The 25,696-nt window shown below is 41.2% G+C and overlaps 1 protein-coding gene across 1 annotated transcript in view; it reads left to right on the top strand.

Annotated features, from left to right (window-relative positions):
- The first annotated feature begins 231 nt into the window (after positions 1-231).
- kcnd3 (potassium voltage-gated channel, Shal-related subfamily, member 3) overlaps positions 232-25,696 on the top strand; it is a 48,108-nt gene continuing 22,643 nt past the window's right edge. The window contains exons 1-3 of the mRNA XM_056236612.1: positions 232-778; positions 1,999-2,055; positions 21,443-21,633. Of these exons, the coding sequence (XP_056092587.1) occupies positions 232-778; positions 1,999-2,055; positions 21,443-21,633 (795 nt within the window). The remainder of the gene's footprint in view (positions 779-1,998; positions 2,056-21,442; positions 21,634-25,696) is intronic.

Here is a 25,696-nt window from a genome sequence, read left to right as displayed (position 1 = left end):
TCCTGTTAGCTCGTTTGTACTTGATTATTTAAGCCCTGTGTTTCTGCCCTGTCTTTGTGAGTTGTTATATGTTTCAGGATTAACGTGAGTGTTGGTTTCCCAGTGTTAAGATTCTTGTTCCGCGTTCTGAGTTTCTGTTTGAGTCTATTTAAATAAAGCGTGTAAACTGCGTTTGGATCCAGCCTCCTATCTGCATTCACCGCACCACGTTACAGAACAACTCACCACAAAATGGATCCAGCAGTCGCTCCAGCAGTCTCTCCCACAGTTGTCAGCAACCAGGCCCTCAGAAGTTTCCTTGCCTCGATATTTCAGGAAGGCCAGTCCATCGAGAGGTACGTGAGGGATTTTATGTCGTGCTGTCGTCTGGGGGCTTTAGACGACCTCGAGCTCATGGACTTGTTTTGGAGCGGGTTGGACGAGGACGTTGCCCAGTTAATGCCGGATGACTGTACCAGCTGGACCCTGGAGGGGTATGTCAACCTGGCCCTCTTCAGGAGCGGTTCATCATTTACTGTGGGCGTGGAGGAGAAGAAGCGGCGAGAGACCGCGCTTCACTTCAGCTCAGCCGAACCCGCGCTCCTAAAGCCCACGCTTCACGTCTGCTCAGCCGAACCCGCGCTGCACGTCTGCTCCGCCAAACCCACTCTTCGTGTCGGACCCCTCGAGCCCGTATTCCGCACTGGTCCTGTTGATTTTGCTAATCCAGAAACCGCGGCGGAGGTTTCGCCAGCCGAACCGGAGTTTGAACGCGTGCCAGCCGGCGCGAACGAGTCAAGTGCCGCTGAGTCAAGTTCCAAGTCAAGTTCCAAGTCAAGTTCCAAGTCAAGTTCCAAGTCAAGTTCCAAGTCAAGTTCCAAGTCAAGTTCCAAGTCAAGTTCCAAGTCAAGTTCCAAGTCAAGTTCCAAGTCAAGTTCCAAGTCAAGTTCCAAGTCAAGTTCCAAGTCAAGTTCCAAGTCAAGTTCCAAGTCAAGTTCCAAGTCAAGTTCCAAGTCAAGTTCCAAGTCAAGTTCCAAGTCAAGTTCGCCCTGCCCATAATGTGGGTCTTGTGTCCTGTCATGTTTAGTGGTTCCCTGTCTTGTCATTAGTTTTCCCAGGTGTTTCCCATTTACCATGCCCCCTTGTCATCCTGTTAGCTCGTTTGTACTTGATTATTTAAGCCCTGTGTTTCTGCCCTGTCTTTGTGAGTTGTTATATGTTTCAGGATTAACGTGAGTGTTGGTTTCCCAGTGTTAAGATTCTTGTTCCGCGTTCTGAGTTTCTGTTTGAGTCTATTTAAATAAAGCGTGTAAACTGCGTTTGGATCCAGCCTCCTATCTGCCTTCACCGCACCACGTTACATTAGGAAACCCCCTCACGGCAGTCTTCACTTTATGTAGTTTAATGCCAGGGAAATATAGCACAATGTATCATGTTATAAATGTACAAGAAGCTTTTTGTATTTTTATTGTGGATTTAAGATATTTTAATGCTAATTAAGGCATTTTTTTTACATTTACAATGATCCATGGGCACCCTGCTGTTAATACACTGTGAAATACAATGGTTGTACATATATATTGTTCATTGTTAGTTCAAATCTAATGTTAATATAGTGGACTTTACTGTGACATAGGGTTGTCAAACATATACGTTCATAGTATGGCAGCATTTCTGCAGTACTAGTAGTACTGGATATATTCAGTGCCACTGATACACAAAATCTGGTACCGTGACTACTAAAATTTTGTACCATGACAACTGACAACCCTGTGACGTGTTACTTATGTTTGTATGTATATTCACAAATAGGTTACTTTAGTATCAGCAGACTGTGTTTGCATATACAGTCTGAGCTTCTGAAGGTCAGTATGAGGGAGGAGGTTTTTACACACTGGAGAGTGGCTCTGATCCTGCTGCGGCCTCTACACCACAGGTGTGGCTGCTCTTTGTTGCATTATTAAAAGCCACATTCATGCCCTCTCTTTCTCTTTCTTTCTTCCTGTCTCTCTCTATCAGTCGAGATCACAGACATGGACATCAATGAACAGAGGGCAGAGAGGGGAAAAAGTGGAGGTGCTTGTGTGTTCAAGAGACTCCTTGTCCCATTGATTAGCTTTCAGTCACACACAAGCCTGGAAGAGGAAAAGGAACAGAAAAAAAAAATAACATCATGAATGATCTTTAAAAGGGTGGACACAGACAGACTTTCTCTCCCTTCATCACAGACTCACAGGGCCTCATATGAAACATTTGGTTATTGGTGATTAGTATGAGAAACCACGTTTTAATTGGTTACCATTGTTACTTCTCACTTCACAAGAGCGCAAACGGATCTGCTCGTGCGCGAGGTAAAAGTGTGCAAGCAGACCATCTACGGGACAAGCCGGATTCATTCCACCATATCTTTATGTACACAATAATAATCTTTTACATTGTAATCCTTTTATTTTGAATATTTGGCATGATTGTGTGCTGCTGTGCGTTCCTGTGTGTTTAATAAGCAGTGTACGCACGTTGTGGACCCACCTATAGGCGCACATTACTAATACGCTCTTTAAATAACCAAAAAAATATTGCGCCATTGACTTTAGACCCTGTTTCAGTTGGTCAATGGCGCAGTTCTATTTCAGTTCTCAATGAACGCCAACAATGCGCCTGAACACACCTCGTTTTCAGACCAGCACGCCCATGGGCGCACAAATGGGCAAAATGCATTTGCTATTTAAACAACGTGGCGCAGGATATGGGGGTGGGAATCTCTAGGCACCTCACGATTCGATTCGGTACGATTCAGAGGGCTCTATGCTAAAACGATTATCGATGCATCTTTTTTTGTGTGTGACTACTTGGTACTGTTAAAGCAAAGTATTTATAATGACCTATAAAGAATTTACTTCCAATATATTTTATTAATAAAACAAATGGAAGTGATTTGGCAAGTCAACTGTAAGGTTACATTTGCCAGCATATGTCCCAACATTGCAAAGAACCAACAGGATGTACTAGCAGCATACTTGTAGTAAATGAATACAAACTGCAGCATATTCTGAATCTCTAACATAAAATAACAGATTTCTAACCAACATCCTACACTCAGGTGTAAAAATGAGCAATATAATCCTTCAGACAAAAAATAAATAAACATTTTGCTGTAGCAAAATCACAAACAGCTTTCATACAAAAATATAGAATTATGTACCAGCAGCTTTCATACAAAAATAATGCTCGTGGACTAACGCATATTTTGAATAATTAGTAACATACAAAGCTGATCTCATACACAAATAATAAAGAGTCTAAGACTTATGACTTGAAATTGTTGCTGTATACCACAATCAAAAACAGCTCATACAAAAAAAGTAAATGAACATCTGCAGAGAGCAGTCAAATTGTAACTTTTTGTGACTGGCATTGCACTGATACACACTGTGTAAACCTACGTATAGCGTACGTATAACAGATCTGTTTACAGCATATTGATGTGAAAACAAAAAAATACAGAAAGCAGCTCTCATACAAAAATAGAAAAAAGGCCACAATGAAATTATGCCAATTTTCCATATGTTAGCTTTTAACGAAGAGGGTGCCGTTCGGATTTCGCGCTCAGCCATCATGCGTCTCTGTTATGTGCAAGCCACAGACTGTCTGGGCTCTGCACTTCCGCGCTTCAGAGTTCCGCCTTTTGCGTTCAGTCAATATTACGTCATTAGAAAAAAGAAAAAGAAAAACTTTTTTTAGAAAATCGATTTTTGACATTTGTGAATCGATTCAGAATCGTCCACGTCCGCATCGCGTTGCATCTAAGAATTGATTTTCCCCCACCCCTGGCGCAGGACGTGAAAATGATAACTGTGTCGGACTGAAACTAAACACTTGCGTCGAGCTTGGCGCTGCATTGCGCCGAGTGTAAGACAGGGCCCAAAGACATCAAACATAAGTACTTTGATAAAAAAAAAAAAATCGAATCTGTTAAATGGGACTCTAAAGATACTCGAAGATAGTAAGATATTATAAAAACATTTATATCACGATTTTCTATAAAGCTGCTTTGAAACGATGTGTACTCTGAAAAGCGCAAATTTGACTGATAAATTATTAATTAAATGATAAATATAATGCAGTCTCTCGTGATCTTATGCTTTCAAAGCTAGCTTGCTATTGCTAGCCTCTGAAATTGCCTACCCTACCTTTAATGGAATGAGAAGCTTTCTGATCACGGATGTAAATACATTTTTAACCTAGAGCCTTTTTTGCAGCATACATGCTGTCAATTGCACCGTTACATTATGTAAAATTATTAGCAGCAAATAGTCATTTGATTCTGACTGAAAAGTGCCTTTTTTTAAGCAATCTTTTCACTACAATGTAGACATACCAGTAAGTCGGCTGCATGGACATTCTCAAGTTGAGTTTGTTTTATATAAATTCTAACGTACGTCGGAAATCTGTATACACCCTTCACTGCCTTTTTTATGTGTCCTCAATGTTACTTCATAAAGCCCAATAATTCCTCTACATCAACAACTTCCGCTTAATGTAGTCAATATAGAAGCAGAAAGACAAAAAACACACGGGTACAGAGACACTGACGCACATTCTTCCTGAGTGAGGGAATCCAGCAAGTAGGATGATTAGAGGTGAGCTGAAAGAGAGGGAGACAGGTTGAGAACGAGGAGAAAGAAAGACACAGATCAAGGACATCAGGTGCCGGCGTGTGGGGTGAAGCTGGAACGTTTTACGTTCCGATCGATGAGAATCCATTAAAGGGGCATCTGCTGTACCTTTGACTACTTTAAACACACACCACACACACGTGCAGACGAACGCCTGTGGACGCAGACACATCAAAGAATGTGTGAATGATACAGGCCATCATTGATTACAGATGATGGCCGGCGTAATAAGACGAATGAGAAGGTTTCAGCTGAGGTCCCTGCTGTTAAAATCACCATGGAGACATATATTGATTAACCCCAGTGTTTGAGACCCTGGGTATCGGAGTCATGGTAATGATTCCACATGTCAAGAGAAATTGTCTTTAAGGAAAACGGAAGACGGAGAACGCTCCTCTGCCCCCGTTTCCTTCACGGTTAATGTGTCGAGCAGAGGTAGAAGATCAAAGAGAGAGACAAATGTTTCTAATATACTGCCGCTTCTGAGAGCACAACACAGCAGTCTTCCTTCAGTCTTATTCTGTCACCTTGGCAACTAATTGCATTGTTAAAAATTAGCATATTCAAATTCGCCAAATGTATCATGCCACATTGAGAGGCTGTGACACTATGTAAGTGGGATATGTTTCTTGCAGTACACCACAAAAGGGCACCTCTCCTCTCCAAACTCTTTTATGCAGCGCTTGAAAGGCAATTCCTCAAACATTCTGGTTTGAGGTTTGAAGGTAAAGGTGCACTAAGTAAGTTTTTCCTCATTAAAACAGTCTGACATATAAAGAAAGGAATAGCACTTAAAAACTTTTAAATAATGCAAACTCACTAACAATGACACCAAATTTTCAAGCAAGAGCACCAAGGTTTATCGATGAGAAATATGCTTAAAGTATAAAGTAAGTACATGCTTCTGTTATTGTAGTTATAATTATATAACAGGGTTATTATAATTAACCAAAACTATAGTGTATCAATATTCATATAACAGTGTACACGCTCATACATACATAAGCACACACACTTCGAAATACACAATGGAAATGAGAAGAGAACCACACCAAAAGAACTCAGCAGCGATTGTCCTTCCCATAAAGTCAGCTTCTCTGTTCATTCAAACTACAACATATAAATGAAAATATTCTGCAATAACCTTCTAATATACTGTATTTTGACTGAATAGATGTCATTGCTTGTACTGTACCAATTGATTCAATTACATGTTTTGCAATGCTCCATGGAATAGTTAAATGCCAAATAAAAGACAAAGCACACAGTACGGTTCCTTTCTCAGATTATCAAATACTTTTTTTGCTTCAAATCAAAGTTTTCAATGTTCTAATTCATCCCAGAGCTGGTTGGTTTGGTTCACAGCTCAGAACTCTAGACTGAATGATCTTCTGAAACCCCCTGTAGAGAAAAGAAAACGAATGGAAAATACTTCCTGAACCAAGTATTGGTCTGTGTTCGTTCTTCGGGAAATAAAAGTCTAGTTTTTTAAAGTTCTCTGTTCATTGCTGATTTCTTCACAAGAAGAGGACAACTGCAGGACTAAAACGTTCCACCGTGACATCATCAGCCTCAGAACACGTTTAATTCTGTGGGCCGATTTTTGGATCGTGTCATTGAGACCTAGTGTCAGTTCCACTGAGCCTGCCAGTTTTCTTTTTAAATATGCATGAAGGTGCACAATGTCGTAAATGGCCAACCCTTCGGTGAATAAGTGCAATCTGACTGACTGTTGATAAGACACTGGCAGATGACAGGTGGCTGTCATCACCAATTACATACCAGTTTAAGAGCGCTGAAATCTGCCGGGGAACAAAGAGAAGCATCAGGTGTGTGCCGGTGCGCTAACTGCATATCTGTAGCAGTAACTGAAGCTGCTTTGATTAGGATCGATGACCATCTGTGGTTTCATTAAAAGCCAATCAGTAAATTCGATCACTGACTTACGGCCGGGTGATACTGCGCTCCTGCCTGGGTCAAAGATCAATTAACACTGCACATCGCACTGGTGATTCCTGCGTTAAACCACACCTCCATTCTGACTGGCCTGAAAATGCATGTCCTCGGATATTAGCTTCCTTCCCAGCATTAGCTGGACCGCGTATCACTTTACCGAACCCTGCGTGCGTAACCGATCCCTTGTCAGAAAGAAACGCTGTGGGGTCAGAGGCCAGCGTTATTTAGCTGAGTGAAAGACGACAGATGAATTAGTCATGATACTGCAGATCGGGACTGTGACGCAACTGCATTTGACAAGACATGCTGCTTTCTGGAGAGGGTGTGGTAGCATTGATTGGATTGATCATTTGAGATGAGTAATTGATGTTAGGGGTGAGGTTCTCACCTTGGACCTGGAACAGGAGGGAAGACGATAAAAAAGTAGGAGAACAGGTTTATTTTATTATCAGTGTTTTCTCTTGTTTTCCTTTAAAAACTTGAACTAAATTGAGTTGGATAATGATGTAGAGATCTGCAACACTGACACTTCTTGAACAGAGTTGAATTAACACTGAATAACGGCACTATTGCCTTCTGTAGAGATGCTTATAGCGAAAATAAGCTTGTTCCCTTTCGAGGGAACTCGCGATGCGTCACTTGACGCTTTGGGAACGCCCCCAGCGTGAATGCGTCTGAGCATCAATGTCAACTAGTCCAATGGAAAGAATGAGCGTCACGGGCGGGTGACGTCATGACCAGGAAGGCATAAGAGCACATCCGGTGAAACGCGGCATTAGCTTCTGTGTCTCAGCAAGCGATCTGTGTTACTCTGTCTCTGTCTATTTATTGTTGTCTGTTCGATATTATTGGGAAGAGTTATGGCGAAACAACTTTACAAACTCTGTGCTTCTCCCTGCCCGCGTTATTTAACGGGTGGGGACACACACGAGCTTTGTGTAGTTTGTTTGGGAGTGGAGCATGCGGTATCAGCCTCCGAGGGGGCTGATTGCAACATTGTGAGAAGCTTTCGCTTCGCATGCTCCACTCCCGCCTGTCACTTTTCGAGGAAAGTGGCCAGGCTCGCGATCCTCGGGGTGCAGGACACGCGTCTGCCGAGGCAGCGCGGAGAATGCATTCCTGTGGATCGCGAATAGGATCTCGTTACGGGGTTGGAGACGGGTCCGCGGATCTTATCTCCTCCCTTTCCACGAGGGATCCAGTGCTCTCTCTCCGGTCTCGGAAGCCCGCGCTGCGGTCTCTTCCGCCCGGGGAGAGAAATCAATGCTTCAGTGCTCTACCTCCGAGGAGGTAGATGTGCTGGGCATTGAAAGTGTATACAATCATGGGGGAAGTGGATTTGCCATCTCTTCCCCAGCGTATGAGAATTATATATAGCCTATATATATATATATATATATGATAGTTTATATATTATATATAAAATAAAGTATATATATATAAAGAATGTATATATAAAAAAAATATATATATATATAATAATAAGCTGGTGGAGGTGTTTACTAAGGCTGTAGATAAATTAAATATTTAATGGCCAGCAGAAATAAGGGGGCACTCGTCCTTAAAATAAATTGAACGAGTTTCCTTCCCTCTATTTTTCCACCTCCATCACGGGGCCTTCCATTTTTCCCGATCTGCACAGCGAGCTGTCTAGATCATGGAAAAAGCCTTACTCATTTTTTAGCCCCACATTCATGTATATTCAGATATTTGGGGGTTAAGAGAGTATGGCTATGGGGCAATACCCCGGGTAGAACAGACACTTGCGAGCTATGTCCCCCGGTTCAGTATCGTCCCTGAAGGCGTCGGCTTCTCTCACTAAACCATTAAAGAAAACTATTTTTTAATCTAGTGGGAAAAGCATATATGGCAGTGGGTCTAGCACGAGCCTGCTTGCACACTATAGCAGTGCTGCAAGCATATCAGGCTGACCTGCTGTGGTATTTGGACAGAAGTGAGGGAGTTTGGCCCGATGGGGTTTGAGAACTCCGTCGGGCCTCAGATTTATCTCTCAGGGATGGCAGCCAAAGAAATGTGGTCACTGAGAGACACCTCTGGCTCAATTTGATGGGAATCATGGAGAAAGATACAAGATAATCTCTCCCTCGCTATGTCCAACCCACTGGGGCTGCTGGGCGTGAGCAGCTCCAGCCGGCTAGTTTCTCATACACAACACAGCAGCCAAAGCCTTCAAAGCAGAAGCCGGATCCGAGGACCGTTCTTCATGCTGAGAAGGCTGCGGCTCAAAAGAAAAGGTCTGGCGCCACGGCGTCAGACCGGTGAGGGCAGCCCCAACCGGGGTGGAATGGTGTACACCTCATTATACGGTGCCCTTTCCATCTCTGTGCCCTCAGGGGACCGTTCTGCCAACCCCGCCACCCTTGGTGCTTCGGGGCGCAGCGTTCTCCAGCGAGCTTCTGGCGCAGCGTCAACTCGACATTGCGTCGGACTCGCACCCTCTGAGGGGGGTTCGAAAACAGTCAGTTCGGGTGGTTCCTGCCAGTATGTTTCAGGTCCCCGAACTGGCTGTCTTTATTACACCAGAGGCCAGCCTCGAGGGGCTGGTTCCCTTGGTAGATTTTCTGGCAGCGCGGAAGCTACTGCCAAATATATCTCTATGGGTAATGGTAATCTCTCTGGTAATGGAGCAAGGGGTAAAGGCCCTGTTAGCAAAGAAAGCTATAGAGCAGGTGTACTCACCCGACATTGCGTCGGGTCTTTACAGTCGTTATCTCATTGTTCCAAAAAAGGATGGAGAGCAGCGTCACATACTAGATCTTCGTCTGTTTGAGTGTTTGGTGCTGGAACTCAAGTCCAAGATGCTGACACTCAAACAGATCGTGACTCAAATCAGATCCGAGGACTGGTTTGTCACGATAGATCTAAAAGACGTATACTTCCATATCTCCATCCTCCCTCAGCACAGGAGGTTCCTGAGGTTTTCTTTGGGGCAAAGAACACCAGTATCAGGCACTTCCTTTCGGTCTAGCTCTATCACCCCGCACATTCACGAAGTGTATAGACGCAGCTCTGGCCCCGCCAGGCTGCAGTGTATACGCATTCTGAATTGCATAGATGACTGGCTGATTCTAGCGGAATCAGAACAGTTAGCGGTTCGGCACCGAGGTGTCGTTCTCGCTCATATGCAGATGTTGGGGTTGAGGCTCAATGCCAAGAAGAGTGTGCTTTCTCCAGTACAGAGAACCACTTTCCTTGGTGTGGTATGGGATTCAGTGACGATGCGGGCCACTCTGTCGCCCGTTCGTGTAGCTGCTATCCTAACAGCCACAAAAGAGCTGAGGCTAGGCCAGTCACGCACTGTAAAACAATTCGAGAGACTGTTGGGTCTTGTGGCAGTAGCGTCCAACGGGATACCTTTTGGCCTGCTGTACATGAGACCTTTGCAGTGGTGGCGCAGGACCAGAGGGTTCTCCCCGAGGGGAAACCCACTTCGTATGATCAAGATCACGCGGCCGTGCCTTCGTGCCTTGGTTATATGGAGGAAACACTGGTTCTTAACCCAGGGTTCGGTGTTGGGAGCTCTTTGCCATCGAGTTGCTATCTCGACAGATGCTTCCCTCACCGGCTGGGGAGCGGTATTGGAAGGCCGCTCAGCTCAGGGCTTGGGAGGAGTCATCATCTCGCTTGGCACATGAATTGCCTAGAGATGATGGTCGTCTTCAATGCGTTGAGACATCTCCTCCCAGACCTGAGGGGCCATCATGTGTTGTTCTGAAACAGTGACTGTTAGGCCTCAGGGCAGCAGCGTTCAATGTGATACCCTTTGACCTGCTGTACGTGAGACCTTTACAGTGGTGGCTCAGGACCAGAGGGTTCTCCCTGAGGGGAAACCCACTCCGTACGATCAAGATCACGCGGCAGTATCCCCGCGCCTTGGTTATATGGAGGAAACTCTGGTTCTTGACCCACAGACAACACGTTGGTGGCCTATTATTTTGGTCCCTCAGGAAATTACGCTGTCTGAGGGCAGTGTATATTCCAGGGGGGCCAGAATATTGGAGCAGACACCCTGTCGAGGCAGGGGCTGAGGCCAGGGGACTCCACCCCAAGGCGGTGGAGCAAATATGGGAGTTTTATGGCCAGGCAGAAGTGGATTTGTTCTCGTCTCAGCATACGACGCACTGTCCACTCTGGTTATCCCTCACTCAACCAGTCCCCTCGGGGCTGGTTGCTATGGTGCAGACGTGGCTGAGGCTACGTCTGTACGCATTTCCCCCTTTTGCTCTGCTCCCAGGAGTTCTGGAGTGATTCCGCCAGGATGGAATAAGCCTATTTAGTAGCACCACCCTGGCCGAGCTGAATTTGGTTTACGGACCTAATTTTTCTCCTCGACGGACCTCCCTTGGAGGTCCCGATCAGGAGAGACCTTCCGTCTCAGGCAGGGGATGCAATATTGCACCCCCGGCAGGGGATTTGGAAACTGTGGGTTTGGCCTCTGAGGGGGCCCAACTCATAGAGAGTGGTCTCTCAACCGAGGTTGTTGAGACCATTCTAAGCTCCAGAGCTCCCGCTACGAGGAAACTATATTCACTATTTCGAGAGTTTTTCACGTCTTGGTGTTACCAGCGTCAGTGGGATCCGGTTAACTGTTCAGTAAACACAGTATTCGAGTTTCTGCAAGAACGCTTTGTATCAGGTCTATGTCCTTCCACGCTTAAGGTATACGTGGCGGCCATTGCGGCTTTCCACGCCCTGGTGGGTAGTACATTTTTGGGTCGAGACCCCCTGATCAATCGTTTCCTTCGTGGCACTTTGAGGCTGAGGCCTGCAACTTGCACTAGGGTGCTGGCTTGGGACCTTGCAATAGTTCTAGAAGGCCTATCTGGGGCTCCCTTCGAGCCCTTAGATTTGGTCTCAGAGAAGTTCCTTTCTTTTAAGACTTTTTTCTGCTAGCTATTTCGTCCCTATTAGAGTCAGACCTTCAGGCCCTTTCGGTCCCCACCTGCCTTGAGTGCACCGGGGATGGCCAAGGCATTCTTACCCGAAACATGGATATGTTCCAAAGGTGCCTACCATTATTCCGAGGCCTATTGTGCTGCAGGTTTCTGTCCTCCTTTTACATCTGCGGACCAGGAAAGGCTGAACCTCTTGTGTCCAGTGCGAGCACTGGATACTTATGTTCATCGGACATCTTCAATGAGGAAGTCCGACCAGTTATTTATTTGCTTTGCATCACCTAAGAAGGGTCTTCCTGCTTCTAAACAGACGGTTAGTAAGTGGATAGTCGAGGCTATTTCACTTGCATACGAGTACTCTGACCATCCGTGTCCCTTGGTGGTCAGAGCTCACTCAACGAGGGGTATGGCGGCCTCTAAAGCCTTGTTATTTGGGGTTTCTCTCCAAGACGTTTGTGATGCGGCAGGCTGGTCTTCACCGCTCACATTCGTCAGGTTTTACAGTTTGGACCTGGATGCTGCCCCAGGTTCTCAGGTGCTTAGTGCTTAGTTCCAACAGACTGACACTCAGGTACTTGGAATTCTGGCGTTTTGGGTATTCTCGTTCCCAAAGCGTCAAGTGACGCATCGCGAGTTCCCTCGAAAGGGAACGTCTCAGGTTACTACTGTAACCATAGTTCCCTGAGAAAGGGAACGAGACGATGCGTCACCCTGCCATACTTCCTGCATCCCTGTGATCGGCTTGCTTCGACTTTTTGAAGCTAATGCCGCGTTTCACCGGATGTGCTCTTATGCCTTCCTGGTCATGACGTCACCCGCCCGTGACGCTCATTCTTTCCATTGGACTAGTTGACATTGATGCTCAGACGCATTCACGCTGGGGGCGTTCCCAAAGCGTCAAGTGACGCATCGTCTCGTTCCCTTTCTCAGGGAACTATGGTTACAGTAGTAACCTGAGACGTTTTATAATGTGATGAACTTTGCACTATTATTGAATTAAACTGAGTCAACATTGACCTGACTTGAGATGAATAATAGCACTATTATCTTCTGTAGAGCTGCTTGTTTCTAGAGTTCGTTTCTAATAAACTTTGCAACATTCAGTGTTATTGAACTAAATTGAATCAACATTTAACTAAATTGAGCTGAATAATGGCACTCTTTTTAGAGCTGCTCTGCAGCTTTGCATTCATTTCAAAACTGAAGAACTATGCAAAATTAATACTGTTATATTCTTGTTTATTACTGTGAAGCTGCTTTGAAACTCTCTCTATTGTATAATGTGCAATATAAATGGGACTTGACTTAAAACAAGAAAAAAACATGAAAAATATTTTTTACTGGGGAATAAGACAACAACACGAATGAAGATACAGGATTGAGTGACATTTCAAGTTTAATGTGGAAGGTGAATTCAGCTGTGTGTACAGGTGTAAAGATCTTTTTTTCATTCTCTATTGCAGTCGTTTTCATCTTCCAGAATGTCACATCTGGAATGGATTGAGACTGTTGTTTATGTGTGTATTTGTGTAATGGGGTGATTAAAATCTGGGGTGGTAGGTCTCCTCGACTGAGGACAGAGAAGGAAGAAAAAACACGTCTGGAACACGGCAGTGGTGGAGGAGGAGTGGCCTAGTTTCTTCAGCAACCTACTTACAAACTTCAAAACTTAAGCGGGCAGTGGAATTCAGATGAGCTGATGAATCCTTTAGGAATGTTTGTGGCTGAATCTATGCCAAATGTTAGAGTGTGTGTGAACATCTGAATTTAAGCCAATCGCCCCAGAAACTGGCACTTTCCTGGATCCGAGCAGGTGGCAAGTGTAATTGAGGGTGTGTGAGCTACCTTAGGGTTTAGATCCCTTTATCCAGAGTATACGTGATGGAGTCTGTCAGGTCTGAACCCACACCAGTCCAAACTAGGAATGTCAAAAGTAGCGGTACTTCACTTCCAATTTCAGTAGTTCAGTTCCAGTTTCTTTCTATAGCATCGTTAATACTGAGGACTGACAGAATTCAGTACCTGCACAGGGGGTTTTGATGCTAAGGATCCCCAAATCTTGAGAGGGACTTCATACTATTAAAAAATATATATTATATATAAAAAGATTTATACTATGTGAGAAAAATATTAATCATAACAAGATTATCAATAAAATACACAATTTATTTGTTACTTTTCACAAAAAATATGATTCCAATGCAGTTTTATGAAGAATATTGCCCTAAAAAAAAATTTACAGAATCATATGTAAAAAAAAAAAAAAAAAATCTGTTTTATTGTTAATAGAATGTAATAGCAATATAAATCTGATTTTTGACAATCTTTAGCCAACCGAATAAAACTAATATACAATTCTGAAAATGTTTTACAAATTATTGCATTCAACATATTTAATTAATATCTTAATTATTAGTTCACTTTTTTTCTTTCTTTTTCTTCTTCTTTTGTTTACCCTCAGCATTTCTGGACTAGAGTGTGAAAACTCCTGGTCTAACTGACAGGCTTTCAATTGCCTACAAGCGCCTTGGTAATGTGTCTGAAGTGAATGCAAACAGGCGAAACACAAAAATTCAATATGTGTCAAAATATTGAATCTGTGCAATGAGCCTTGCGGTGTAAATGCAGCTTAATGACCTGATACTGTCTGTTGTGTTGTTTATATTAATCAAGAACAATATTGATGAGAAAAAGAAAAAAAGAAAACCACCCACGCATGAGTCTTGAACACGAAATTTGGGCTTAAAGACAAAAAGCAGGCTATAGCCTACGAAACCGCTGAAAATCATGAAATTTAACTGGTTTTAGTATCAACTGCTGAAATATTGGTATCATGACAACAACCCTACTACAGGCTCTTTCTCAAAAGCTCAATAATGCATGTGAAGCCCCACAGCTGGTCCAATTCCTCACAGAAGCGGAGGCTGTTTACGTAGAGGCGATTGGTGGTATGAATTCAGTTTATTCAGTGGAATCCTTCTGTGTGCATAACAGCAGATTTGCTGGTGAATGAACTGAGCTAATCTGCCGTTGAATTGTTGTTTCAGACATCACTGGGGCTCGTGAAAATCGGAGGGAATCGTGGCTCCAAGCGGGTCACACCGACTCACCGTGGGAGGCGGATCTGAAAGCATGAGGGGGTGGGGATAGGGAAAGAAAGGATTGAGGAGGATGGGACAGATGCAGAGCTTGAGATGTGAGTGGGATGAGAGTTTGGGTTTTGGGAGTTTGCGTGTTGTGTAACAGCAGTCGGGCTGTTAACGTACCGCGCGCTAACTGTGAGTCTGAGGCCCACAGCGCTAAAAGGCTAATGACACGCTCTCCATGCTAACGACATCCCTTTTCTCATTACCATGCCAGTGGAGTCGCAGTGGCAATAAAAGCAGTCGAATCAAGCGGTCGTCAAGCATGATAGAAACTGTATGTGACTGCATGTGCTACACACGGTAAAGCCATGTGACTTCCCTTTATGACAGCTGCAACAGATCCTGGGAGTTTTGTGAAGCTTAGAGGCTCATGAGACTGAAACAGAGTTCGGCATCAGATTTTTTCCAATGTCCTCTGAGTTCTCATTTGATATGCTATGCAGTTTCATGGACAGACTGTTTCGGTTGGGCAAGGAACAAAACGAATTATATTAAAAGGTTTGATTCAATCTGCACATCTATAAGTGTTCAGCACTAAATGTTTCTGCACTACTTCTTCTCTCATTCAATCCAAATCTGTCCTTTTGTGATTCTATCATTTTTGGTTTCAGTTCAAAATCATCAATAATGTGGATGTTGTTTTTTGTAATCAGGACACCTGGGTGTTGAAATGCTTGATTCCTGCATCTTAAACACTATTTGTGCTTCTCTAATGGAAGGCTGCATAATATCCCGGCTGCCACGCCGCTGAAGACCATCTCAATTTGAACGATAATTGAAAGGAAGCCTTCGTTTTGCATCCTTTATTCAGATCCTTTTGAAGGCTGCATCGTGTATCCTTCGTGTCCTTTAATCACCCACGATCCTTTGCACACATTCCAATTCAAGAAAAAGAACTGACGGAAAACGAGTCAGAGCTTGTCTGAGTTCATTATGATGTGTAAGACAAAAATAATACTTTCAGAGATTAATCCATACATGTTTTGGTGTATATTAATCTCTAAACTGCTAATAATGTAAGCCAGTGGCATTCACTGTACTGCACAAATAGAAAGAGAATTAATAACGAATTTTGATACAAAGTATTTTTCCAAACTTAAGTTTTAACAGTATTTTCGTGCCATGACCTTGGGAACGGGAACATGTGTGACGTATAGCCATGCACATTTACTTGATCGTTTCATTCTAGCGTTTAACGCTGAGGAGGACTTAAGCCTACGAGTCTCCGAAGAACTGGACTAGGACGGACACAACCTCATTAGGATACAGCCTTTTGTTTGAAAAGCACCCTTTTAATACACAGAGAGAGACCAAGGAGGCCTATAATAGCTGAAGGGAGCTAGTCATTAGCATTAGCCTTCTTGATCTCAATGGAGGTTACTCAGCAAGAAGTACGAAAGTCGCTATAGCAAATCGAAGGCTAACTGAAAGCACACGCAAAAAAGCAAATGTTTAATTTTTCATTTTTAGCTTCTGTGATATAATGAAATGTGTAATTTAAAAGGCAATCTTTAACATGTTTACAATTAAGACTATACACACTTTAAAACGTCCAATTAATAGAATCGCTTTAGGATATATGTGGTATAGGGTCTTGCACAACTTGCAAACAACATTGGGTATGTGTGGGGTTTTTTTGGCCAATCGCCTGAGCCATAATTGCCATGTGACTAATCACCCTGGAGCTGCAATAAAATGACATCATGACAGTGCTGATGACACCACAAGATACCAAAAAATACCAAAATGCCAAATCCAGTATCATTCAAATGTTTGGGATCAGTAAGATTTTTTTTTAAAGAAGTAATAGTTTTAGCAAGACATTAAATTGATCAAAAGTGACATTTATAATATTACAAAAGATTTCAAATAAATGCGGTTCTGTTGACCTTACTGAAAACAGTTTCCACAAAAGCAGAACAAACGTTTTCAACATTGATAATAATAAAAATGTTTATTGAGCATCAAATCAGCATTTTTAGAATTATTTCTGAAGGATCATGTGACACTGAAGACTGGCGTAATAATGCTGAAAAATCACAGGAATAATTACATTTTAAAATATATTCAAATAAAAGTTATTTTAAGTTGTAACGATTTCACAATAATATTGGTGTGATCAAATAAATCCAGCCTTGATAAGCATCAAGAGTAAAAAACAAAAAGCTTACCGACCAAAGTTTTTAACCTCTACTAAAATAAAATATTTACAATTGTTTTATTGCCTGAAAATAAGTATTCCATCAGTATGCACAGTTACTTTTGTGCCCCCATAATGGGTTACTTATTTCATTTACCAGCTGGAGTCTGGACCAACCCCTATTATTTTGCTTCCACAGACACAATAAATGATAATGTGAGTAACTACTCTGTGATCCACAGTAAGGTTGAATCAGTCCCCTGATGTCAAGAAGAGCAGAGCTCCTTATTAGCTCTATAAATGAAAGAAAACTTCAGTGAAATCTCTAAACAAACAACTAGCTCTAGCTTCAGTGTACTGGCGTGTGGATATCTTTGCTCTGACAGTCAAAACAACCAACACTCATTTGTTTCTCTCTTTTGTTTTCATTCTTACATTAATATTCTGCTTTCAGTCAGATCCAAAGCAGATATGGTAAGGTGTGGAATAAATAGATAAGCAGACACTGAGATGTGGTATAAACCTCAGTAGGCTATTACAATTCGAGATCAGAGAGGAATGTAGAGAAAGAGGAAAAAAGATTGCATCTGCAATGAGTTTTAAGAGTGACTTTTTAGTGTTTGGAGTGAGTTATTGTATGTGTGTGAGCTGGAATTCTGCATACTGTGAAGGATTTTAATTACAATCAATAAATGGTAGTGGATCGTATTCTCTAATTTGAGATTCAGCAGAATGAATAAAGGTCAAAGCCTTGATTACAAACACCATTAAATCCCTTACAGCGGCCTAATCAGAAACCTCAAATACTTGAAGTGTCTGTGTGTATTAAGCCAGACATTAGATAGAAAGTCCCATACAAACACACTCGCACCACAAAAGCCTGCACATCTATTTTTCACATCAAAGAGCATTTGCTTTGAGCAAATGCACATATACACAATGACTTGCAAAAGTAAAAAACCCTTAACCAATTTTCTTGTTTAGCCTCTTTGAAATGCAGTTCTTTGTGATATTATTTCTGAGCAATGAAATTCAAGATTAACTACTTAATATGACATTTATTTATGTTAGAAAACATGTTACTGAAATAAAAACTGAATTATGCTGTTTGTTAACGTATCCAGTCCCAGCTTTTGAATATTTCATACAGACACCATTTCAAGCAATTATAGCATTTTTCTTTTAGGGTAAACGCACTGTTCAGGTGTGATTCCCGAACAGTGATTCGCTCCAGGTTGTTGAGGTTAGACAGTCAAAAATACACTTCCACATTTGTCTTCACAGATCAAAGCAGAATGAGAATACAGAATTTACTCATGAATACACAGAGCCATTTTAGAAGTAAGCCGTAATCCTTAACTCAGTCCAGAGGGTGCTTTTGTTCGGCCTGTAGTTTGTGTAGTCAGAGCTGTTAAGCCCTCTATCCTGCAGGGTTTTTAGTTGCATCTTTTTTGTGTGCATTATCTCTGTGTCCCAGATTGTATTGTGTGTTCTTCTAAAGTGTATATTGCACGTTTAAAGTGTAAATTAGTTTAGATTATATAACACACTGTGAGATCTCTTCCTCAGAAATATTCCGACGTGGGCACGATCCAGTCCTCTTAGAATGACACTTTAATCGACTCTTGAAATGAGTTTCGAAAAGTGTTAAATAAGCCTCCAAAAATAAGACAAATATTAGCTTTGTCACAAATTTGTGTGTTCTTTCTTTCTTCTAGTGTTGACAGAGTTATTTGAATCATCCCTCATCGGCCTACAGCGAATAACCTGTTCAGCTGTCAGACTGCAGGGTTTTTCTGTGAAAGTGTACAGCAAACACTTACTTCGCCTTTTCACTTTTTTTGGGGGGGGGGGTATACTCGCCAGGCATATCTGTCTTGGGATTTCCTACCTCGTTCTCAGCGCCAAGTGTTTCTTGGCCTTCCTCTTTTCCTTTTTCCTTGAGGATTCTAGGTCAGATCTTGCCTGTTGATATCGGCTCCTGGAGGATGTGGCCTATCCTCTTTGTGATTTCATCTTGGGCTGTGAGCTGTGATGTTTTGTGCCACAGGTCCCTATTGCTGATGGTGTTTGTATTGCTGAGATTTGGAGGATTTTTCTTAAACAGGTGTTGATAAAGGTTTGGACTTTTTTAATAATGTTCGCATGCATCCTTTAGGTTTCAGCCCCATACAAAACAAGGACTGACTTGACGTTGGTGTTGAAAAGTTTGATTTTGGTTTCCAATGTCAGGTCCTTGGACTTCCAGATTTTCTTAAGATGGATGAAAGCAGCTCTGGGTAGCACCCTTATTTAAAGGAATTTTCAAGGTTCAATACAACTTAAACTCAATCGACAGCACTTGTGACAATGTTGATTGCCACAAAAAATGTACCTTTTCTTTAAAAAAAAAGCACAAATCTGGGTTACAGTGAGGCAATAACAATTGAAGTAAATGGGGTCAATCCGTCAACGTTAAAATACCATTTAAATAGTAAATCCACAAACCACAAGCATGGTAAGATGATTTTAATCTCCAAAAGAGTTGGTGTAAATTCACGACTTTGTTGCCATGATAACATGCATGATAAAACCCTAAAATGACCATAAAAATGTCAAGAATGTCTTTATGGCTCAAAAAATATATAGAATTTTATAAAACCAATTACATTAATTTTCATGTTAAAAGCTAAGCATCACTTTTCCTTCAATTAACTTACATTAAGTGCTTCACCTCAACCTTGATTTTGTCTGTCGGTTGAGCTTAACCATGAATACGTTTCACTGCTTTCAAGACCCACAACAGCATTGGCTCCTAATGAGTCATTTTGATTATTTGAGACATTTAAATTCCAACTTTAGTGTCTCTTTACTGTAGGCTGGCTGCATATTTTCTGATTGTGTTTGATTGAATTGTGCCTCACTTGCACAAAACTAATTTAATGAAAGAACAGGATTATCCATTGTTAGTTAAATCCTCACTGGCAGTCAGTGCATGGGTTTGAAAGAGCCAAAAAGAAAACTCTTGTACTTCTGAACATCTGCACATATGCATTTAAAACAATGCATACATGTATAATTCAGTTGAAACTCGAAAAATTTGAATATCGTGCAATTTCAGTAATTCAACTTAAAAGGTGAAACTAATATATTATATAGACTCATTACATGCAAAGTGAGATATTTCAAGCCTTTATTTGTTATAATTTTGATGATTATGGCTTACAGCTATGAAAACTTTTTCACAATATTCTAATTTTGACTTTGGGGTTTTGATAAGCTGTAAGCCATAATCATCCAAATTAATAAAGGCTTGGAATATCTCACTTAATGAGTCTATATAATCTTAGTTTCACTTATGTTGAATTACTGAAATAAATTAACTTTGCACGATATTCAAATTTTTCGAGTTTCACCTGTATATGGTTATTCTTGCATCGTTCCACCAGGTGTACCAGTCTTATTTTCTCGCTTGCTTTGTGGCTGTATTCCATCAGAATCCAATTACTTTAGTCTGTAGTTTTTTTAACTAACGTCTTCCTTTTTTGCTAAAGCCACCTTGAACCATCCAATTTGTTTGAATAGATATTTGGTCAGCAACATTCTTATCTTAAAAAAAAAAAAAAAGGTCTTTCCACTCCTCACTGCCTGAATTCAGATGGCAAGCCATCACACAAGCCGAGGAAGATCTACAGTGGTGCGTGTAATTGTATTTCCATTTTAAATAACTGTATCAAATTGTATTTGATGTCCTTGAAGTTGCCAGGGCATTGGTTCGAGGAATTTAAATGCTCCAATTTAAACATCTTAAATTACTTTCTCGTTCTCTGCTGGTTTTTTCTCCTGCTTGGTACAGGTCATCTCTTATTTAAAAGATGATTTTCACAACATGCTGATAATATTAGCATTAGTTTTGAGGGACGTAGACGAATTTAGACAAAGACTTTGTTTCCAAACAAATGGCCTTAGGACAGATTTTACAAACAAATCAGCTGACAAACAAATAAGTCTGCAAACAAACCGCTTTCTAAATAAAAGGCTTTCCAAATGAAACACTTCCCAAACAAACTGTTTTCTAAATAAAAGACTTTCCAAACGAATAGCTTTCTAAATAATAAACAAACTCTCAAAACAAACTTCTTTATGCATAAGTTACTCCAAACAAAGCATTTTCAAAACCCTCCAAATTTAGCAAATAAAAGATTGTCCAAGCTGTTTTCAAAATAAAAGACTTTCCAAACAAACTGCTTTGCAGACAAATGTCTCTTTATACAACTGGATATAAAAGTGTCGTCCCACTCACGCCTCTGTCACCTCCTGCTTCAATAATCATTTATTGCATTTAAAATCTGGCACCTCTAATGTCAGCAAGCATCAAAATAATTGTCCTGCTTTGTCTGCAGGGTACTATTAGGTGGCGTGCGGAAGTGCCAATCTGCAGTAAAAGCATACGATTATGTTTAGTAAGAGTTTGTGATCATTCATTATTTGAAATGTAAAAATAAAAACAGATGGAATATAATTATTACTAGGAGCTTGAGTTGTGTGTAATATCATGAATCTGTCTGCTTTTTTATTGCTGCTGATCTGTTAAATAAGAAAGAACATGTGGAGAAGCAGGCTGTGCATTTTTCAGTGACTAATGTCTCTATTTCTTGCTCTTTCTCTGCAGGTATGGAGACATGGTCCCGAAGACCATAGCAGGGAAGATCTTTGGCTCCATCTGTTCCCTCAGTGGGGTGCTGGTCATCGCTCTGCCTGTTCCCGTCATCGTTTCCAACTTCAGTCGCATCTACCATCAGAACCAGAGGGCTGACAAGCGTCGGGCTCAGAAAGTTCAGGTCTGTGAGGCTCAAAACTCCCCGAGGGGCATTGTCCCCTCTGACCAGAGCCGTTTTGGCGGAGAAGCAGGTCACTAGTGTTTAGCTCTGAATAATGCCCCTGTTAAATTAGATCATATTCCTTTTCCATGCTTAAACAAAGAGAAGTGACTCTTTTGGTGTCCCAAGTCCAGTTTCGAAGGCTATTAGTCAAGGGTGGAGAAATGCCAGAGGCTTTGTGGGTAAAAATCAGGTGACAGATGTCTTTCCCCTGTGGCGGTACCATGGTACAATGATGGTATCAGATGGTAATACTATGGTACTCTGGTAAACACGACTGTTCAAAAGTTTGAAATGTTCAAAAGATTTCTATTTCAAATAAATGCCGTTTATTTTGAACTTTCTGTTCATCAAAATATAAAGTAGTTGTTTTCAACATTTATAATAAGACATGTTTTTTGTGAGCACCAAATCAGCATATTATAATGATTTCTGAAGGATCATGTGACACTGAAGACTGGAGTAATGACTGCCCTAAATTCAGCTTTGCCATCACAGGAATAAATTACATGATTTCTCACTGTTTTTACTGAATTTAATAAACCTAACCAAACCCAAACTTTTGAACGGCAGTGTATATACCGTGGTACTGAATGATTACCATAAACATCTACCATGGTATTTACAGTGGTAGGTCTAAGAATATCATGTTACTACCATGGCATATGTAGTTTTTGGTCATTTGGCATTGATGTTCCTCTCCCAGCTTCGCAATAAAAGACATAATCCTTAAATAAAAATGTAATATTTAAAGCTTTGATATTCCCCTACAACCCGCCTCAGCTGCTCAGACTGTCTTCTCTCTCAATCGTCTGTTGTCTCACCACTATATTTTATAGTTCTTTGCATCATTTCTCGGTTGATATCCACTCAGCCATATTGCTGCTCTTTTTCCTTGTCTGATGAATAAGGTTATTAAACTTGTTTGTTTCCGGGTGCATGAAGGATAATAGTACTACTTCACCATCCTTTTCCGTCCCCGTATGAAATAACACCTCAAACAAACAGCCTTACATGTTAAATTAAGCATTTCTCTTCACCCTAGGCGAATGAAGGGATGACCTGTCACTCGTTTAATGGCAGCATGGCGTCAAAAGATTGAGTCTAGACTAGAATGAGATCCCAGCAGGGTTACATGCCCTGCGTCTATTCATCTATCACTCCATCCCTCCCCGTCCTCCTCCGAAACGTCTCTATATCTCTCTCTGAAGGTTATTTAGTTTAGGCGTAATTATCTTGTTAAATCACCACAGGCCTCTCAGCTTGCTTTTGCTATGCTAATAATTGCGAATGTTACTGGAGATTAGCTTGATCGCAGAAAAACAACACTAAGACCACTCCTATGCCATCCTATGTGTGGCGAGAGAAGTCAGCTCCTGCACTCAGTGTTATGTTATGCTTGCAGTCATGGATTTAATGTATGCTAATGAGGAATTAATGTAAGCTTAGGTTTTGGGTGGGCTTATGGGGCTGCATTGTCTCCGCAGGCAAGATTTCCACTGGCTTTAGCATTTTACTTAGTGTTCATTTAAAGTTTATCTAGTATGGCAGATTATTCCCCAGAATTCTCCATATTATCTCAGCTCGGATCAGCCTAAACCAAGTTTTGATGTGAAATTTCCGTCGCCAAACGTTTTCTGTTCTTTCGCAGCACGGCCGCAGGGGATGCGAGTTCAGTTTCAAGTCCAAACTGAAGCGGCCAGATGCGACCAAACCTCACAGGACCATCTTAAAAAATTTGTTGTCTGCAGTGTGTGTTTAAACACATCCCACGGTTAACTAATAAAAGAGTGGCATAAGTGCACGAACTTGCCTCAAGCCTCGAGTTAACCTCCACCATAGGAACAGCTGTGCTTACTGTCCAAAGGACATGAGAGAGAAAGAGTAAGACATAGAGAGGGAAAGAGAGCCAGGAGGGATGTTCATCCTAATGACAGTCCTTCCACAAATAGCTCGCCCAGACGAGACCTTTGGGGAGGGGTTTGTTTTTTATTCCGGCAGTCACTTTTGGGAGGTGACCTTCCTCTGTCTCACCTGTTGTCCAGTAGCCAAAATACAGCACTGGTACTGCACCAAAACTCTGTGTAATCCAGGTTAATAAACTTAAAGACTAGACAGTTATAACTAAACAACCCTGCAAGTTTAATATTACAGCACAAATATTAGTGGATGCATTATAGATTGAATGAATCCTTATTTGATGAACTGAAAAACTGAATTAGTGCTCCTAATCAAGTACAGTTAAACAAAATGTATATGTGGGGGTGTTAGAAGTGCATTCATATGTATATGTGGGTGTGTTTACTATTACCAACTAATTTTTATGGCAGCATTATGAGGTCTTTATAAACATTTACTTACTTATAATATCATAATCATAACATCAACAATTAAATTTGAGTCACAATGTGGGGCAGATTTAAAGCTATATGAGCGACATAAGTACTGTAAAGCAACAGTTAATGTTGTTCCAAACTGGTTCTGAGATTGTATACTGGATTGAAGGGGAGAACATTATGAAAGAAACTTACTCGACAACAGCAGTTCCTATATCAATAACCTAACAAACAGAATAACATTCTTGCGATCATCGCCTCTCATGTGTACCAGTATCTTTCAGCACATTCTACAAGGAGGCGCAAACAAAATGATACATGCGAATAAAAATGTCCTGCATCTGAGGCTATCACTAAATATTGAGAATAAAATGAGGAAAATCAGCAACAGCGCATATTATATTATATTTTTCTACATGTTGTTTTAGATCATGCATGCTCACTCATTTTTTAAAAGGACCCAAGTAGAGGACACATTCCTCAATCTTTTCACTCATGTTCTGCGCACGTTTCCTTCATTTTTAGTTGAACTAATCCTTGAACTGCATTTCATTTCCTTTATTTTTAAGATAAAATTAATAAAATGAAAGATTCAAAGTGTAAACTCAAACTGCCTTGCACTGTGCAGCAAAACATAGCTCATATAGCACCACCTACCAGTATAACTGATCTGGACGTTAATACCATAACGGTGTGAAAGTTATGATATCGTAAATCTATTCCATACCTGTATGTCATTATTCAGTGGATCAAAAAGGAGACTGTCCTGGTCACTTTTTTCCATCTAATTACACTGAATAGGAACTGAAGTTTTTATGTTTCCAAAAGGATCAAAAAGCACCCTAAAGTGTCGTAAACTTGATGTTGATGACTCGAAAACATCAGTCTGACTTATGAACGAATCATTCAGTCATTTTTCTGATCCATGTGAACGGATTCAATGAAAATAATTATTTGATCCCAAATCAGAAATTGGTTTTCACAGAATCAGTTGGGTTTGAAAAAAAATTGCCGTCAGGAAGGAAATTTTATCGTTTTTGCCTCGGGTCGAGTTTATATTTTTTTCTAATGAATGTATGCACGTTTGGGTAAGAAGTGGTTCGGGTTGGGTACAGATTTGAGGACCCCGAGGAGACCTCTATTCTGTACTGCCCTGATGAGATTTGTTAATTTCAAGGGTTTGGGCTCACTTCTAGAGCACTCACAGGCTTTCCAGAAGACTGTGCATTAAGAACACTGCAGACATGACAGGGTTTTATGCAGAACCATCAAAGTGAAATGAAATTTTGATCAAAGTGTGAAAAGCTTCAGATTTTATATGCTAATAATGTATTTCATCTTCCAGTGGCTCATTGTGTCTCACCTCACGAACATGCTGCAGTTCTTTTTTTATTTATTTTTTGCTGTTGTTGTTTTTAGTGACTACAAAAAGCTATATACACCTTATTAATAGCTAAATCTGCATAGCCAGAGAGATAAAGAGAACAAACAATTTCCTAGACATCACACAGTTCTTTCATGACTGATCGCTTCATTATGCTCAAACTCTCATGGTTGATCCAAAGGTCTGAGATTTGTTATAGTTCAGGAATCAGAGTTTTGATCAAAGTTGGTCCAGTAATTGGGCTGATCCATTAGTTCTAAGAACAGAACTTAGCTGTGCTACTTCAGTGAATGTCAATGACTTG

This window comes from Rhinichthys klamathensis, unplaced genomic scaffold (assembly GCF_029890125.1).
Source record: "Rhinichthys klamathensis goyatoka isolate OS25496 unplaced genomic scaffold, OSU_Roscu_1.1 h1tg000457l_1, whole genome shotgun sequence".
NCBI classification, from domain to species: Eukaryota; Metazoa; Chordata; class Actinopteri; order Cypriniformes; family Leuciscidae; genus Rhinichthys; species Rhinichthys klamathensis.
This window is presented reverse-complemented; position numbering and strand designations above follow the sequence as displayed.